The 17,977-nt window shown below is 32.1% G+C and overlaps 1 protein-coding gene across 1 annotated transcript in view; it reads left to right on the top strand.

Annotated features, from left to right (window-relative positions):
- Positions 1–7,713: 7,713 nt before the first annotated feature.
- LOC150104171 (gamma-aminobutyric acid receptor subunit beta-like) overlaps positions 7,714–17,977 on the top strand; it is a 527,915-nt gene continuing 517,651 nt past the window's right edge. Inside the window, exon 1 of the mRNA XM_090396794.1 lies at positions 7,714–8,107. Within this exon, the coding sequence (XP_090252920.1) occupies positions 8,016–8,107 (92 nt within the window). The 5' untranslated portion in view covers positions 7,714–8,015. The remainder of the gene's footprint in view (positions 8,108–17,977) is intronic.

The raw sequence follows: 17,977 nt of genomic DNA, 5'->3' as shown, positions 1-17,977 counted from the left end.
CTCAATCTGAAATTTCTTTCAAAAATTAATTTCTCCTATTCAGGATTACATAGATCCGTAAAAATGTTTGCGATATTATTTATGTAAGTCGAGAACCCTTTAAAGGTCACCTTGGTGGTAGAAGCGCAATAGCACAACACATTTCATTGACATTTCAAGATAAATTGAAATTTCCTTCGGAATCTGATATCGTCGGCATTCTCTTTCAAGAATTTCATATTACATAGTCTAATCATTTATTTAATAGGAATATATATTATATAATATATAATATATATAATATATATATTATATATATATTTTTTTTTTCCTAAAATAAAATAAAATAAAGGTGAAAGTACTAAAAAAAAGTGAAAGTCAGCGAGTATTATGCAATATAGTAAGTCTGAATAATGGAAAAGGCTAATAGAACTCAAGACTAAATGCATATAGTAAAGTGCTTCAACCTTACTAAAGAATTAGAGAATAAATGATAGCACCTGATAATAATACTATAATGCCTTGGAAGCTTTTTTGGTGGCCGCCCATTTATCCATGAAGTAGGAGGGCATTATGAAGGTAAGTGCATCGTTGCCGAACAACAGTTTTGAATTAGTATAATCGTGTCATTCCTTATATTACTTGATATTCTAATGTACTGTTAGTAGGCATATTTACATATATTATTCAGAGTAAATAATTCCTTTGAAAATCTTCTTCTTACGTGTTATACTTGCTTTTCGTACAAACGCTAGCCAGTTGCGACCTGAATGAAAATGACTACTAAGTTCTAAATAGGCCATTTATCCTACCAAAGAAGCAAAGAATTGCCATCGTTAGCCCAAAACAGAATGCATATATGTGAGTTAAGGCAACCTAATGAGGCTAAGAATTGCTAGATTATTCGTAATGGTGTGCAACCAATGAGTTTTTTTTTTTTTTTTTTGCTTCATTGATTGTTTCAAACTTGCACGTGGATACATATGAGTATCTCGAGTTGTACATTGTTGAATGAAAATTAAACACGCAGGCTCCATATATTAATGAAGCATTCATTTATTGATAAACAGATAGTCACGTTATGAATAGTAGGGTTATAATATAATAAAAATATATCTTTTAAGCAGAATAAAAAGTTTATTAAACTGAAATTTCCCTTTAAAAACTGAAATTATACGAAACTATCACGTGAAATTAATTTTAAAAATGGTCCTAAATATTTATGCAGTAACTTTTCGACTATTTTTTTTTCTTACCAAAAACTGGCTGTTTATATTATTTTTTTTTCTGTTATATATAAACAGAAAAGTAAAACAAAGAACTAAGACATCAGTAAGTTAAAAAAAAAACAGAGCAAATGATACAGAACAACAGAATGGCATCGAGTTATATGCGGTAAATGGTTTACACATTAGCGCTGTAGAGATACAATTCATACGGGTGAAGACGGCACAATAAAGTATGACGTGGTCACCCAAGAACGAACACTCGCGATAGAGGTTTATCTTTGCCGCAAAGCTAATGGCAAAACACCGCGGAAAGGTGCAATTTTAGCATGAGAGAATGAGCAAAGTGCAAGACACAAAACTGAAACTCCCCCAATGAAAGAGTACCTACTTAAAGCAAACAGCAGAAAGGAAACTGTCGCAGTGATAAAATATGTAGAACCTTATATGCCACAGTTGTCTTCCTCGTCTTTAGGAAAGCGAGTGCAGAAAAAATAGGAATAGGAATGTAAATGAAAAACCTTCATTCCGTTTCGTTAACGCATCTTTAAGAGAACTTTTCATAATTATTTAGTTCATTTTTTGTACATACTTGATTTAATCTAGGTCATGACAAAGTGTCGTTCTAATTATTATCTAATTCATATTTTTTCATTCTTGTTAATTAGAATTGTGCGCATGTGCAAAACCGTTACAAACAACTCATTCAGAACCAATTGTTGCAAGCAATAATTTTATTGTGGAATATTAGAAATTTCAGTTGCATCATTTGCATTTGCTTCAATGGTTAGTTATGCTGTCTTTTATTCTGAATTCCGTATTTATACAAATCCACCACATTTATTTGGATTATTCGTTTATTTATTATTTTATCGCCCTGACTGATGGAGAGAATTGCGTCAATGAACTCCAACAAGCAGACTGGTAAGTTGAATCCCACTGAGGATTGGATGTTTATGGAGGCCCGAGGTAGCTTGATGAAGCACTATGCTTGTTTTATATACCTAATCCTCATGAAACGTACTAAATAAGTGTTGGGTTAACAGGGTCGGGTTGAATGGATTCACATATATATATTAAATATCAATCAAAACAGAAATAACGGAGAACTGATGCCAGTGAATTAAACAAAAGCGAAATTAACGTATGCAAAATTTTAAAATTTTGTTACTGCACTAGCGTGCAGTAACAAAAATTTAAAGAAAAATGTTAAAATTTTTCTTTAAATTTTTGTTATTTATTAATTTAAATTTAAAGTTATTTATTTATTAATTAAATAAATTGTATTTCATAGTTGTATTTATTTTAATATATATATTTTCTTGGAAAATGAAACATTATGATGAACACGTTTTTTATATTCTTTATGAAGACACCATCTGTGTGCCATATAATAGTAATATTAATTAACAGTTTGGTTTTGAGAAATAAAAATATCCTCGAAATAAAACAGTTCCTATTGCTTGCCAGTCGCTCAATTCAATTTCCAAGAAGTTTGGTTTGGGCTAATTATATTATATGGATATTCCACTTAATCCCAAATAATCTCTACCTTCTATTTAATACCTTTAAATAGAAGGTAGAGAATACCTTCAGTTTTAGCGCTTAAACTCGATGGATTAATTTTATGTTCTTTGGGTTTTATACATTAATAATATTCAGCCAAATCTCGGAGGAATTGTGCACGATTCCATTTTCATGTGTAGAGCAGAAGTTAACAGGATGATAATAATGTGATTTGGTATTGCTATTTGACAACTGCTGTAGAAATGGTGTGTTCGTGTGATATCCAGAGGCTGTGAGCTTATGTGAAACTAATTTCCTAAGTCTGCACTTCACTCCTAGTCCTTAATAATGTAAATTAATGGTTTCATCACAAACACTATTAATGTTCTTCGGTTTAATGTCATCCAAAGTAGATATTCCTTAAGTAATATGGCAAGTTAACTCATCACCTAAAAGAAAATGTTACAGCTATGTTGTGCCAATCTTTTTAGAAGTTGGCGTGATTTTTTTTTTTGCATTCATGAAGCTAACATGTTAATTACTGCTATTAGAATAACTATTTATTGTATTATAGAAATCAAGGCATGATACTAAAAGGCATTTGGAAAAGCTTAATAAATTCACTATGCTTAGCAGAACTCAACTTTGCGAAAAACTATAAAACACGATCAACAAACAATGATTAAGAGTCCACGTTCCATGCTCTTGATGTTACACGTCATTTCAATTTTAATTAATTTAACTGTTGTTACTCCATTCTTTGTTTTTTAGCATTTAACGTTAGTGTACCCATTTCTTGTCCTGAAGAATCCAGACAGAATTAGCTGGCGAAACTTGTCGACGATTGTATTTATATTTATGAAGAACCATGATCCACTAATAAATCCAAAAAGAAAATTTCTCATACAGTATAACTATTTATCTGCCAGGCTTTCATAATTTTACCGAATCGCTTATCGGTTTTGCATGGTATTAACTAACCTACCAGGATTTATACCTTCGAAGTACACAGTGGCATCCACATAAGCATTGTTAAAATACTAACTTCATAAAAACCACAATAATAATTTCGTTTATTTTTAATCACTGAAAAGAGAATACACCACAAAATCGTGCAATTGTTTTAAATGTTCCTTTATTGCAATAAAATGGGACGAGTTTTCTGAGAAATTGATTTCTGGATGTTTTGATACTAATCTTGTGCGTGTCTCGGAATTTTAAGATTATTTTAGCAGGGCCGTACTTACATTTGCCCGAGGCGCTAGAGTGTATCAGGGCCACTTTCTCATTGTTTGGGGCCCTTAAATTGGCACTAATTTTTCGGGTCCACAGATAAAGCCTGGTGTGTCTGTGTATAAGTACTGACCCGAGTATAACATTCAGTGATATGGAGTTTTATTTCAAAAACTAAACAACTCTGTATTAGTGCCAAATGCTATAATTTAATTATCTTTCATTCGACATCTCAATGGAATTGAGTTAAAAAATTAGAAATATAAAAATTACAGGAAATCATGATATTTTCAATATTCTTCTGTTTTATTAATCTCCAATAATCATTAGGTTTCGTTTCCGTTTTCTAGCCAACCTTTTGATATAATTAGTAACCAGTTTTGAACGTACGTACACAAGAATGTATTTCACCACCTAATTGAGGGATTGCATGCATACATAGTTCAAATGAAAGCGAATGCTATCACCATATGAAGATATTAGTAAACTTAACGTACTACTACTTCATATTAAGTTTGCTAATATGCAATAGTACCTTACGTCTGAGAGTTAAAAATGCCTCTTCGTAGATCGTTAAAAATAGCTTTTAAATTAACATATTGCAATTAACATGTTACAGTTAACACACTACAGTGACAGTCATATTAGAGTTGATAGCAGGCAAATATCACTAGTCGTAAGAGAGAAACTTGGAAGCAAGCGATAACTGTAAATTTATATCCAGACACAAAGATCGCAAAGAATACATGTGAAAATTATTAAAAAAAAGAACTGCAATGTAACTGTCTTAAAGGAGTTTGCTGTCTTTCAACAAATAGAAGCAATCCAACATGAACCACGACAAATTTTCTAAGCTACCATGCAAATTGTTTATTTACATTGATGAATATCAGTTTTCTGTGTGATTAAGCGTATTACCACTGATTATCAGTCCACTCCAGTACTCACTGATTCTTTCAGTGTAGGGCAAGATCAACCTTTGATTGAAGCATGCGGAAGAAATATCAATGACAAATCTCAGTCCTTTACTCATAAGTTAATGTCTTCGCTTTCTATGGAAATTGAGAAAAGAAAATGTAAACAAAGCATTCTCTGATATCAGAAACGGCGCTCTTCTTGTAATGAGGGTCAGGGAAAATGAATCGTGGAAAAATAAATACAGATTTAGTCCTTTTGCTCGTATTATCAGAGCTACAATACCGAGACAACAATATGAGGGGATGGACTTTTCATGTTTCACTTCATTGTAAAAGACATTAATGGTGTTGAAAAGGTCTTCATCCATATGGCGTGAATTGGGGTCACTTAGCTCTGTAAACGGACGCCAAAATGCCATCATTTATTTCACAAGTACATCATATTACTTACATGGTTTTATACTTCTACAATTTAAGTGGTCACTCCATACAAGGCATTTACAGTATATGTCAACTCTGATACACGAGAAGTTTCAGTACAGCGCTTTAATGCCCTGTATAGAGAAGGATCAGCATATTTTTGAACCTTTAAGAATTGTATTTCTCACATATGCTTTGTGAGGAAAGCTTTTCTCTGAAAAAGAGATAAATGGACTTAACAGGTTTAGTGTGTTAGCAGTTGAACTGTAAATTGAGGTTGTGTAGTGAATACTTGTGTTATTGTTGGCCCTAGCATAAAGAAGTTGAAGGATGTATGTAACATCTGTGCAATACCGTCCATTGAAGTTCCTGTAGAACAGATAGAAAAAGTAATAAGTTCATCAGTTCATTGCGAAACCAGCTAGAAGCATCTTCCCCTTGAGCCAGTTACATTTCAGAACTAATACAATTCATGACAAGATACTGTATACTCATGCACAAGTAGATTCTACAAGATAGTCAGAGATGGGATTTCTATTTTTCTGCATACGCACTATATTTATTATATATATATGGAAAAGGATTTAGTGAGGGCAAACTAATAATTCAATATTGTATTACTAGCAGCTAAATGACACCAGCCTTCGTTAAGTTTAGATTCTTTCCTTTTCCCCTCTCAGTTCACGCAGTGTTGGCATATTGCCTATTTGTGTGGATTGTATTGTTACATCTCCTATGTTTTACTTTTAAAGTAAATGTTTTACCTTTTAAATGAAGAGTTTACCATATATTTGAATGTGAAATGTTACCAAAAAGATTTGTGGCAAAAAATTGGAGAACTATATTTACAGAAAAAACAGTATTTCAAAATCACAAACTATTTTGGTTGAATTTTTGTATGAGTCGTTATTATAATAAATCAACTAATTTCTTAATACTATTTCAGAGTACTGGACAACATACAGTAGAGCGATCAAGTAATTACTTGACACTCACTTAAACCATCTCATTAAATTAAAGCATACATAAATGTTACATTACATTAATAAATGTTACATTATTCTTGTTCCACAGATTTCTCAGATTTCTACTTTCCTACTCTTTCCATGAAATTTCATATAATCATTAGTTGTGAATGTTTATTATTTTTAGTTTTATATTATAAACTTAACTGTAGAATTTATTAAATAAACTGACAGTAATTGTTTAATAGAATGTGTAAGCTATTTACTCAGGCAAAAAAGTAAAGGAAACAATAAGCATACTGCGTAGAGACATATATATATATATATATATATATATATATATATATATATATTTAAATGAAGAGAGAATCACAAAACATGATATCTCATGCACTTTTAATGAATTTTTCAATCTAACTTTTATTGTGATGAGATAAATTAGTACCTATTAAGTTGCCAATAGTTTTAAAATATAATGAAATAGGCAACTTAATAGGTACTAATTTATCTCATCACAATAAAAGTTAGATTGAAAAACATACTTAAATATTTGACATTTTGTATTGATAAATAAATATAAATAATATTTAGATTACTTGGCAATTAATTTTATTAGTTACAAGAAAATAATAAACGTGAGTATGATAAAATTGAAACACGAAAAACGTCTTTCTAAATATAATAAATAATTAATAAAATCTTTAATAATTTATACCTTATTTATTATTATAATCCCATATAGTGAAAATACTGTCATAAGAATTGCATTTGATAATATTATACGCATTTTTTCTAGTTCAACAATTACTGTAAACAAAAGAACATCTACCGCAATATTTTGTATTTCGTTGAACTAAACGTTTTTGTCAGTACAGATTAAGTAGCGTGTACTGGTCAAGTTTCTGACCTAATGATGGTCAGTGGACACATTCTGTCGATCTCTTAAGTTTCACGAACAAATATGTTTACGAGTATTTATTTCTTTAACCTAAAATGGACCAAAGTAAGCATTGATTGTGACTTCTACCTCATCTTTTGCAAACTGCGGTAGAAGCCACTGACTGCTTCTGTTTGCTTTCGGATTAGATGTGAATGGACTGTCGCCTTGAAAGTTAGCGTTGTCTGTCCAAGTACGTGAATTTCACCTCTTGGTGAACGGTCAGAAGAGCAATTTAAGAAATCAGTGACACCCCGAAGTCACACACTAACAGATGGAGCTGCGCAGTATTGCCCTTTAAAGAAAAGAATACCATTAGTGCGGACTGCAGAAGGCTGCGCAGATATCGTGCGCGGCAAATGAAGATCGATTCACCTCGGGTGTACCTCGGAACTTCGCTTTGGTGTCGGTATGTGTGGATCGGTATAGTGAGGGTAAGGAGGCTGCGGCTCATTCGAGCGCGAGCGTCAAGCCCGCGGGATCGATTTGTCGTCTTAGCTGTTAGGAATTTCTCGGCTAGTGAGCTTTCTCCAAAGGAAACTGTGTGCTAGAGTGCGAGGGAGGAGATCCAAGGCTTAGCTACTGCTGGACTGAAATGTGCTCACTTTATTTTACCTAGAAACTGACTGAAAAATCACCCCTTTTCTCAGTATCACAGTCGCCGTCAACACCACCATTGCCACTGAATGGACGTTTTTCAGATCTGCGGAGTAGCGGCAGCGCAAAATTAACGCAATAGTTCTCGGCAGTGGAATTATTGACATCTCTTCGCAGGACTGTGATCTGTTTGTAGCTGATCTTCACGTTTGGTGTTGTCAATGGCGAAGGAAATATGACGGAGGACATTCGCGTTTCGTTGATGCTCTGTGTACTATTGTTCCTTGCCCCCGTTCTGAGGAACCAAGGAACGGTAGCTGCGTCTGGGTAAGTTTTTTTTTTTTTTTTTTTTTACTGCTAGGCTAAAGTTGAACAGTAGCCTCTTACTGTTCGTTCGCGTTTACTGTTATTATTGTCAGATGTCATTGGATAGTAACTAGCGTACGTTTGCGTATCGCCGTGCGCTCGTACGAGATCCAAAAATAGACAGGTAAACATTTTAAAATAATATAGGTATGTTAATGGATTGCGGAAATTCTCTGAGGTAGTGTACGTAGCGTTTTCATGCCAAATGTGTTTAAGGTGCGTTTTCAGTGTGTATACATATTCAGTGATCTATATGCGTTGTATTTACTATGCATGAAAATTATCAAATAGATGCTCTGATTTAATTATAAAGTTAACTTTCGTTAAATATGTAGTTGATATGAAATGAGAGTTATCGATTTATAATATATATGCCCATTAAAATTCAAATATTACACATTAAGATATTTTTTATTTGTTGGCGATAATAAGGAAATATATAGCGGTCTGTGTTATAAAATATTAGCGTATCCTGATGTTTATTAAATTCATGCCGCAGGCCTTTTCTCTTATGTTAAATCTAATGCGTAATAGATTGATTATTGTTATAAAGGGTTAAACACAGTTAGAATATATAAAATCGAAATGTTATGACATCCTATAATCGTGTCTATAACTAATCGTAGGTTTCGAATAAACACTAAAGAAATAAATCCATATATCCATTTCGAAATGCTTAAAGTGACAGATTGAAAAACCAGCCACACAACACACCATTTAAATTGCGCATTTATTCGTAGATCCATTGAACCATTCAAAATTGTTTACACTATTCATAACGTTATTCAACTATAAAAGATCATTTCTATTGTCGATATTTTGTGAACTGAATTTCTAAAGACGTTGATAACTTGCTATCATCCCAGCATGCATAGCCGCAAGATACTAGCTGTAGGGCGCACATATTTACATAACTCTAGATCTATACAACAATGGGTACCCAACGTTAGCATATGCCAAAGAGCAAGTCAGGTGTAATAAGTTTTAAAAATTTGTTTATTTCAATAATTCTAAATCTTCGAGATTAACGAGTTTCAGAATTTAAAGCAATTAATATTCTATTGTGATTGAAGTTTATTTATTTTTATATTTTTAAATATTTTCCTGTTGGGCAATCCTCATATTATTTCGCTTAATTTGAAAGAATGATAGCTGTCTTAATGATAACGCATTTTCAATAATCAGCTAACTTTTAACAATCTGTATGGTATTTTGTATTTATGTCTATCTATCAATAGGAATTCTTCAATTCTTATTTGTTTCGTAGTCTTTTATATTACATTGATGATTCTAAGGAAAAGAACTGAAACATCTGTATGCCAATTAATATTTCTGCAGAGTCTGACATATGAGAAGATTATTATTGAATATTAAATTATTATATGAATCTATAAACAGTATCAATGAACATATGTGCATTTAGTGTGTATTCAAACACATACGAATATTTATATCAAAAGGTATATATCTTTTGATTGTATAAGATTTTAATATATTTAGACATTTAAGATGTCTTAATGGTTGCATCACTCACAAAATATTAGAAACCTATAGCACTTTATGAGTGGGTTAGGATTAAGTAATCAGGCAAACTGCCTAAAAGACCAAATTCATTTCTTTTAATCCACTTTAGCCTCGAGCAACTAAAGTGAATGGTTTCACATCAGATAATGAAAATCATCTGCCAATTAGCAAATAAATTCCGTTAAAATAAGTTATTTTAATTTAATAAACTAATGTTAATATTTTAAATATTTCCATGAAGACGTAATTTTAGTTACATTTATTTAAATAAATTTATTTAAAGAAGAATTTACCTAATTTAATTAAAAACATTTGATTTGATTCTTTGAAATTATCATTCAACAATACAATAATAAAGCAACTTGTAATGTTAGTATCATAGATCGCTAAGATACTAAGAAAAGTAAATGAAAATCTATAAATAACATTAAACTGATTAAGTGAAAATTATCAAGTATTTTTTTTTATTTATCTACTGCCGAGATGAATACAAGGCATCATTTGCTTAATTTAGGTTGTTTATATGTGGTAACATCAGCAGCTCCATAAAACCATCTGAATGTAAGTCTATTAGTTGAATATCCTCTACAAGGAACCTACCATTATTGTTAAAGACAAAAGATTCTTATTATGAACAGAAAAATATGAGGCCATGTTATTACCCTGTTATATATCCTACTACATGCTGCTGCATACAGCAATCAATCATCAATGGACGGTCAAAATAATTTAAAATCATTGATAAAAGCAGAAAAAAAAACTTTTCTGGATATGTCAAATACTTCAATCCTATTAAAATAATCGATCTTTGTTACCTGCCATCATATTTCGAATTTCAAAACACAAACACATTTGTTTCCACTCTTAACGCGCATGAATTTTAACATTAATGCGCTAATTATTAGACACCTTCCCAGTTCATTAAAAACTAAAGTAATTACCTCTTCATAAAGAACAATTCATATGATAGGGAGATAGTTTAGACTTTTTTTTAGATTTTTAGATTTTTGATTAATGACTAAAAATGAAATTCGATAAGACAATGCAAGGCATGGATTAAATTAACAATGATGTCATTTTAATTATCTGTTATACAATAGGGGATTAAATAATAACATTTACTAAAAATCTAACACAAGAAATCTTTAAAAATGTATATTGAAATATATAGAAAATATTATTTTCCAAAGGATAAAATCGCGTTAATTGATTACATTTAATTTATTCATCTTACCGATAATATTTGATTTTATGCAGATATTAAAAACCTAAGCGAAAGCAAATAGAATTGGTACACGAGTTTGTTTTAATAATTTCAGAAGTAAGCATTCCAGATTTTCTGAAATCATTAAGAATTCTAAAATGATTATCAGTCTGTTTCCTTTGAAAATTTTGGAGCTATAATCACACAGAAGAAGAGCGATATTAAGAGTTGTGCGGATCCTTTCCGATTGCAAACAATTTTTTTCATTATTAGATAGCAGAAAGCAACCAGTATGGAATTCAGAACGTATTAAATTCTGTAATCCGAAAACAAACTATCATATGTATTTGCATATGATAATTTGCTTTCGTATACATATGGGGAGCAATTTAGAAATGTTATTGCAGTTTCCTAAGAGATAACTTCGAGCCGATGAATTGATGTACTTTCAGTGAACCAAACATCTAATATTTGCTGTTTACATTTCATTGCATTGACTGGAATTATATTTAAATAAATTCTAAGGAAACGTTTCGTCCAATGACCTGTTCATGTTCTATTTGAACTTGGTTCGTGATTTCGGTAAATATTAATCGCGAATATACACTTTGAAGGACAAGTTCCAATTCGCAGCATTTGTCTATTAAGTTGTACAGAGTTGTTTTAGTAAACATATTTATGTCAGACTTTTAGATTGTAGTTCGTTAAACAAATTCCAAGGCAGATTAATCCGAATTATGTTTATATTTGACGTCTACCAATTATGTCTGTGTGATTACTTAAGCCAGTTTGTTTTTGAAAAGATAAACCAAGATTTTCCTAGAAGGATGAATCCTAGCATCTCTTCTGAGAACAACTGCCATGTTGAAAACGCCTTGATAACAAATTCTCTCTTTGCCAGGAGTCAGAGTCTTAGAAAAGAGAAGATCCTACAATCAGAGATGCAATTATAATACGTCCTTTTAAAACTATCCATAAAATAAGGCCAAATTGCATTTTAATTTCTTGCTAGCAAGCATATTGGCTTCTTCTTTTGAAGACAAAATTAACCATTTTCATATCTTCATGACCGTCGGTTTTAAGGTCATTATAATAAATACGCCTCGTGTCATAGATGGTATTCGGACCCAGATCTATCAACCAAATGTCGCCGTGACGCATAACTTCTTCAGGCAGCCCATTTAAATTTATAACTAAACTTCATTTCGAACATAAAGGATAAGTGATAGTTGCTGTATAACTTGATGCTTTCTGAATACAGAATTCTTTACTCATCAGGTGTTAGTTATTTACATTTGATGTCATTAGGTGAAATGACATTACATTTGATGTCATTTGATGAACTCTTGGCCGGTGAGCAGATACGCTAACAAATCGGCTAACCAGGCAGGTACTAAGAAGATTAACAGGGAAAAAAATGAAGCAGTTATTAACTGGAATTACAACGTAAGAAATAAAGGTAATTCCAGTATACTATATTAATTAACTGTTTCAGATCTCAAATGCATCCATTTATCTGTCTGTCTTGCTTGATAAAAATCCAAGTTTCAGCGTGGGATCACCCGAACACTTCCACATGAAACAATATAACATCTTCAGTTCCAAAGACTCTTCTCGTCCTGAACTGATCCAAAAAAACAAATATTTCTAACCAAATGGCAAAGATGGCATATTCCTCGCTATTTCACAATCGAAGCACTAAAAATCCTCATTTGTATCTTCCTCGGTCTGGCTGCCATTGATGAGACCTCAATAAACGTCCAAACCAGTCTAGGTAGTAGACTCGGATTATGTTTATGCATTATGGGATACTGAGACAACTGATGTGACATCATTAGCCTATATATATGTATATAGAAGTAGCCTAGTCGTGAAAATACTTTATAGTCAAACTTTGTTTGCTTATACTTGGATAAAAGATTAAAGTAGCATACAGTATATTTTCAAACATATTTTAATATGCCGCAAGTTGCCTTTACAGTGCGGTATATGTAATTAGCGAATAACTTCCTTTGCTTAGTTAAATCCAATTTCTGTTCATTCACAAGAAGGTGAAGGTGCTTTGTGAATGTGAAGTTGTGACAAAAGTAATCCTTTTAGATATTCCGGTAAAAATAAGGAAACAAATCAGAGCAGCGCTCACTGTTATCAAATAATAATTGCATGGCAATAAAATGCTATCTTTAAGAGAGCTTACGTCCTTAATCTTTCCTCTGATTATCGCCAGTCTTCAATAGAGAGAGAGAGAGAGAGAGAGAGAGAGAGAGAGAGAGAGAGAGAGAGCTAATTTCAATTTTACTGAAGCAAGTTGTATCAAACATAATGTTCTCTATTAAGAAGCTAATTTAGTCATCAAAATCCTTCAATTAATTGAGCAGTGTGACGCCTCTAGACATCTGGAAATACATAATGCACTTCAATCTCATTAATAACTCATTCTTTGGTAGAAATCGTAGAATTTATTCACTAATGAATTTAGTTGAGAAATTAATTTTTCTATTGAAAATGTCGAAGAACCAGTTCAGAAATTTCATATCCAGATAGCAAACAAAAAAAAATAATGGCGACATGACTATTCCTCTACTTTTTTACAAGTCTAACAACACACCATGAATAGACTTATTACAATGTTAAAAAAAGTTCGGAAACTATTTCCTGGGATCATTTCATATGCTTCTTCCACAAAATACCACAGAAAGTTAACTCAGTAAATTAAAAGAGCTAAATCCTGTGATACTTTGATTACGTACCTGGAAACGTGGGTACTTTGTAATTAGATATTCACGTCGCAAAGAAATACTAATGTTCTATACTGTCAGTAATCTATTTAAAGAAAACCTTTTGAATCCGAAATCACAATTCACATGAGATTTCTCCACTGCTCACAGTTCATTTCCTATTTGTATTGCACAGGGGTGACAATCTCTCTCTCTTTCTCTTTCTCTCTCTTTGAGGAGAATATATTCGTTTTTATATCCAACACCAAGAAATTCTTCTCGTACCATTTCTGACAATAATGCTTATCGCAAACAAATTCTGAATAATATATTGTTTCACCTTTCAGTTCTGGACAGATATTTGTAGATTATGTTCAATGAATGACACTTTCCATTTTTTTTCCTGATTAACATCACTTATGACAGCAGAAGATCGTTCAATTTTCGCAAAAATAAGACACAAAAAGTTTTTGAGGAATATTTTCTATAAATTATTCGCAACTATATCTATTTAAATAGATTCCACATGTTTGCATTCAACTTTCCTGGTCCATCTGACAAATGAATTTTTTTTCTGTTTTCTTCATCCCTTTTATAGATCTTGGAGACGATTCATTATATTAATTAGTTTCTGAATATTACATTAAGAAATTAAGAAAAATGGAACGGAGAATAATTAGAACGTGTACGTTGGTTCTTATTATTATGATCTCTTCATGCTTTATTCCTTACATCTTAAAAATAATCCATATATGCTAATTTTGCATTTTTGTATAAATAATACTAATAGCAATAATAGCATATTATTATGAATTGAAATAAAGTTTCCATTTCGTCATTGCAAAATGTTATTATAATTCCTTTGTGCTAACCATTTATTATTTAATGTTTTACTGTTATATATTACCTTTGTTGGCGCTATCGTTAATGTGAAATAATTTCAGTTATTTAACACCATTAGAGAAAACATTTATTTAACGTGATGCTATTATTTCAAGAAATTTAGCAATTATTAACTGCGTTTTCATAGAGAAAACATATAAAGTTAATTACATCAAGGGTAAATATAAAGTTAATTAGATCGCAATTTTACAATGATTGATACAAATTGAAACCAAACATTATTAATTAATATGTATTTAATCACTAAAACGCTGCTTAATCAATTTAAGAGAAACCGATAGCCAATAACATATTTCAAAAGAAGAAATAAAGAAAACTTTCATTCTTCGTCATTTGGGTTCAACTTATTCGAGGAGATAAAATCTTCAGCCTACAGAAGATCTTACACATCGAAAAATACACACCGCACTATTAGGAACCCTCAATCATTTACTAGTTTATATTACTATTCACGTTTACACATATTTATCATGGATCTGCCAGAAAACCGGCCTAGATATTTTCTTATAAATTGGAATATTCATTTCTTTAGGAGCATCTTATATATTGAGTTGCTTTCTCCCATCAGCAATGCAGGCTATAAAATTGGTTTCTTCCTTTGGAAGCAGATAGCATTTAACTTTTATATTATAGCGTTATAGCGTTCGGGGTTATGTTAGCAAAATAATTCTACGTTCTATTACGAAGCCATTGTCAAGAAATTATTTAGTATACGTACAAGAGGTGATGACTTTGCGTCTATGGATCCAATTCTGTTTTGATTTCTGTTATTAAGTTGGCTCTTCCAGAAGTCTGTTCTCTTTGATGCGAAATAATATATTTAATCTCCTTCTCTCTCTCTCTCTCTCTCTCTCTCTCTCTCTCTCCTCTCTCTCTCTCTCTCTCTCTCTCTCTCTCTCTCTCTCTCTCTCTCTCTCTCTCTCTCTCTCTCTCTTTCTCTCATTCAGCATGAAACAAACTAGGTTGCATTGCACGGAAAAGTTGTCATCAAAAAGTTGTCTTTCTCTGAAAGACATCATGAGCCCCTTTTATCACTAAACTGCATTTTTAAAGAAATCATCCGCCATGAATTAAGATTTTTTCGTCTGCCTACTTTCGCCTACTTAAGCCATTTCTTTGCAATAAAAGAAATATTGGTTCAGAGCGAGACTTTTATTATTATTATTATTATATTTAGACAAGAAAAATTGAGATTTAATAGGGCTGTCAAAGCATTTAATGCATCAACTTACACTATTAGAGGAGAAATGAAACTGGCTTGAGAATAAATATAAATAGTGACACATATATACTTAGCTACATGTACGATAGAGCCTCCGTAGCTCAGTTAGTATAGACGAAGCCCTTTGGTCGGAAAGACCTGGATTCGATTTCCATCAGTGATGAGGAAGCTTTATCTGGATTCTCAATTAAAGGTGAAAGAGTCCAGATAAAGGGTTTTTCGTCCCCCTCCCCCACAGAACAGGCAAACCGTCCTCGTGATCACACGCTTCTACACACAGAGGCCTGCAGGAATAAGAAGTAACCAACCTATTACGTACGATATTTCGGTTCTGAATACCTACACGATAAAATGTGTAGGTCTACGCTTGAGCGTAAATTAGAATAGGATAGGACATGTACGATAATTTGAAACAATCAACAAACCGATATGTATTATAAAAAGATATTTCCAACGGATGCTAATAACGTGGTATTGTTTTTTATGATATTTATACCGAATTCTTTCATATTATCACGGGAAAAAGAACCCGGTGAGAATCGATATAACCGGAAATATCTTCTTTACGTCTATAAGAAGTTCATACATGATTTGGAACTCACAAGTAAGTAACGCAGTTTTACTATTGACTATAAACACAAGAAAATTCTCAACTTCATATTTCACATAATGCAAATCGAAACATGAATCATAAAGCTAGAAATTAGGTAAGCATATGTCAGAATATATTCTGTTATACTATATAATTGGAAATTTGGACTGAAAACAATCATACGAACGTTTGAAAAGCCCTGATTTCAAATATATTTCTCCAATTCTGCCACCATTTATTACGCTATGTTATATTTTCGTTTCGTTTAAACTTATGTGTACCAGTTTCCTCTTCGATTGCAATCATGAAATCAGCAGCTTCTAACGTGGATTTCTAAACATATTTTGTATGTACACCTTCTACTGTTTCTTCCTCATATTAAGTCAAACTAATTAAATATAAGTGTCCATTCTCATTCGATATTTCATATGAGTTCTGACAACAGAAAAAAAAATAAGTATCATTTTGGTAAATGCATTTATTTTTAAAGTATCTCCTTCCGTTGCACTTTACGTATGTTCAACAATAAACTTTTAAAACTTCGTTTTTATAATGGCGACCGCACATTTGAAAATCGATTATCAAAGCGCCCTCAAACATCTACAAAAAAGTTGACCTTGTTTCTCTACAGAAGTGAGAGCAGTTTGCCAAAACATTTCATGGTAACTCTGCCTGATTCATGATACAGTATTGTAAGTTATAGGGGAAAATGCTTTGCGGAAAGATCAAAAGCCTGGAGCATTTCTGGAAGGTGCGACAAGTTAAGATCGTCTTTAGGAATCCATTTCCCCAAGAATGTGTTCCATATATGGCAATGCATTTGTCCTGAAATTTCCCATCATGTATATCGTTACTGAACAGATATGACTACTGTAATATATGATATTAGGTAGATACAAGATGTTCCCGTGTCTACGTCATCTTCTTCTTCTTCTTCTTCGCCTTATACGTCTAGTACCTTTGATGACGAAGGTTGGCAACCTTTGACTACCTGCCGTTTATGACTTTACAAGATGGAGAGTCAAATATAGCAAATCGCTATAATTCAAACATTTTTGACTGTAAGTGTGCATCCAGTGGTGAGCTATGGAAATAGCTCACCACTGGATGGCACACACTGGATACAAGCAAAAAAAAAGCCGTATTTCACACAAAAACTTTTATTAATACAGCTTGTGTACAAATTCCAATCAAAAAGTATGAGAGGACAATCAACCTCTAAAGGCTATCATTTTTAAACAAATAATGAAATATTTGCGCACAATCAGCTGTGTTAATTTATCTTACATAAGAAAAACATTTTTTAACTATCAAAATATAATAAGAATGAAATCTTTTATAATCTTTTATAAAACATTTGATTGGCTACTGGTTTTACCATACGATGGGCTACCAGAAGGGAGAAGGGTAAAGATAGCGCATGCGCTTATTTTATTTGCAAACTTGGTCGCATTTGTTACAGTGGAGTTGAAACAATAATTCCAAATAATCTATACACTGCCGAATAGATTAACTTTTGTTAAGTTACCGTAGGAGTTTGCGCTTAATATGTTTCAAAAAAAAATTTTTTTTTGAAAAAATAAAAAAGTAAACAAGAAGAACAAGGGGCTCGCAAATTTCAGAAAAAAATTCACAAAGGTTTTGCGCGAGCCCTTGCGAACCCTCATTG

Source organism: Typopeltis vanoorti, chromosome 8 (assembly GCF_054136105.1).
Source record: "Typopeltis vanoorti isolate ZY-2024b chromosome 8, IOZ_Tvanoo_1.0, whole genome shotgun sequence".
Taxonomy (NCBI): Eukaryota; Metazoa; Arthropoda; class Arachnida; order Uropygi; family Thelyphonidae; genus Typopeltis; species Typopeltis vanoorti.
The sequence above is the reverse complement of the archived record's forward strand: the minus strand, read 5'-3'. Positions and strand labels throughout refer to the sequence as shown.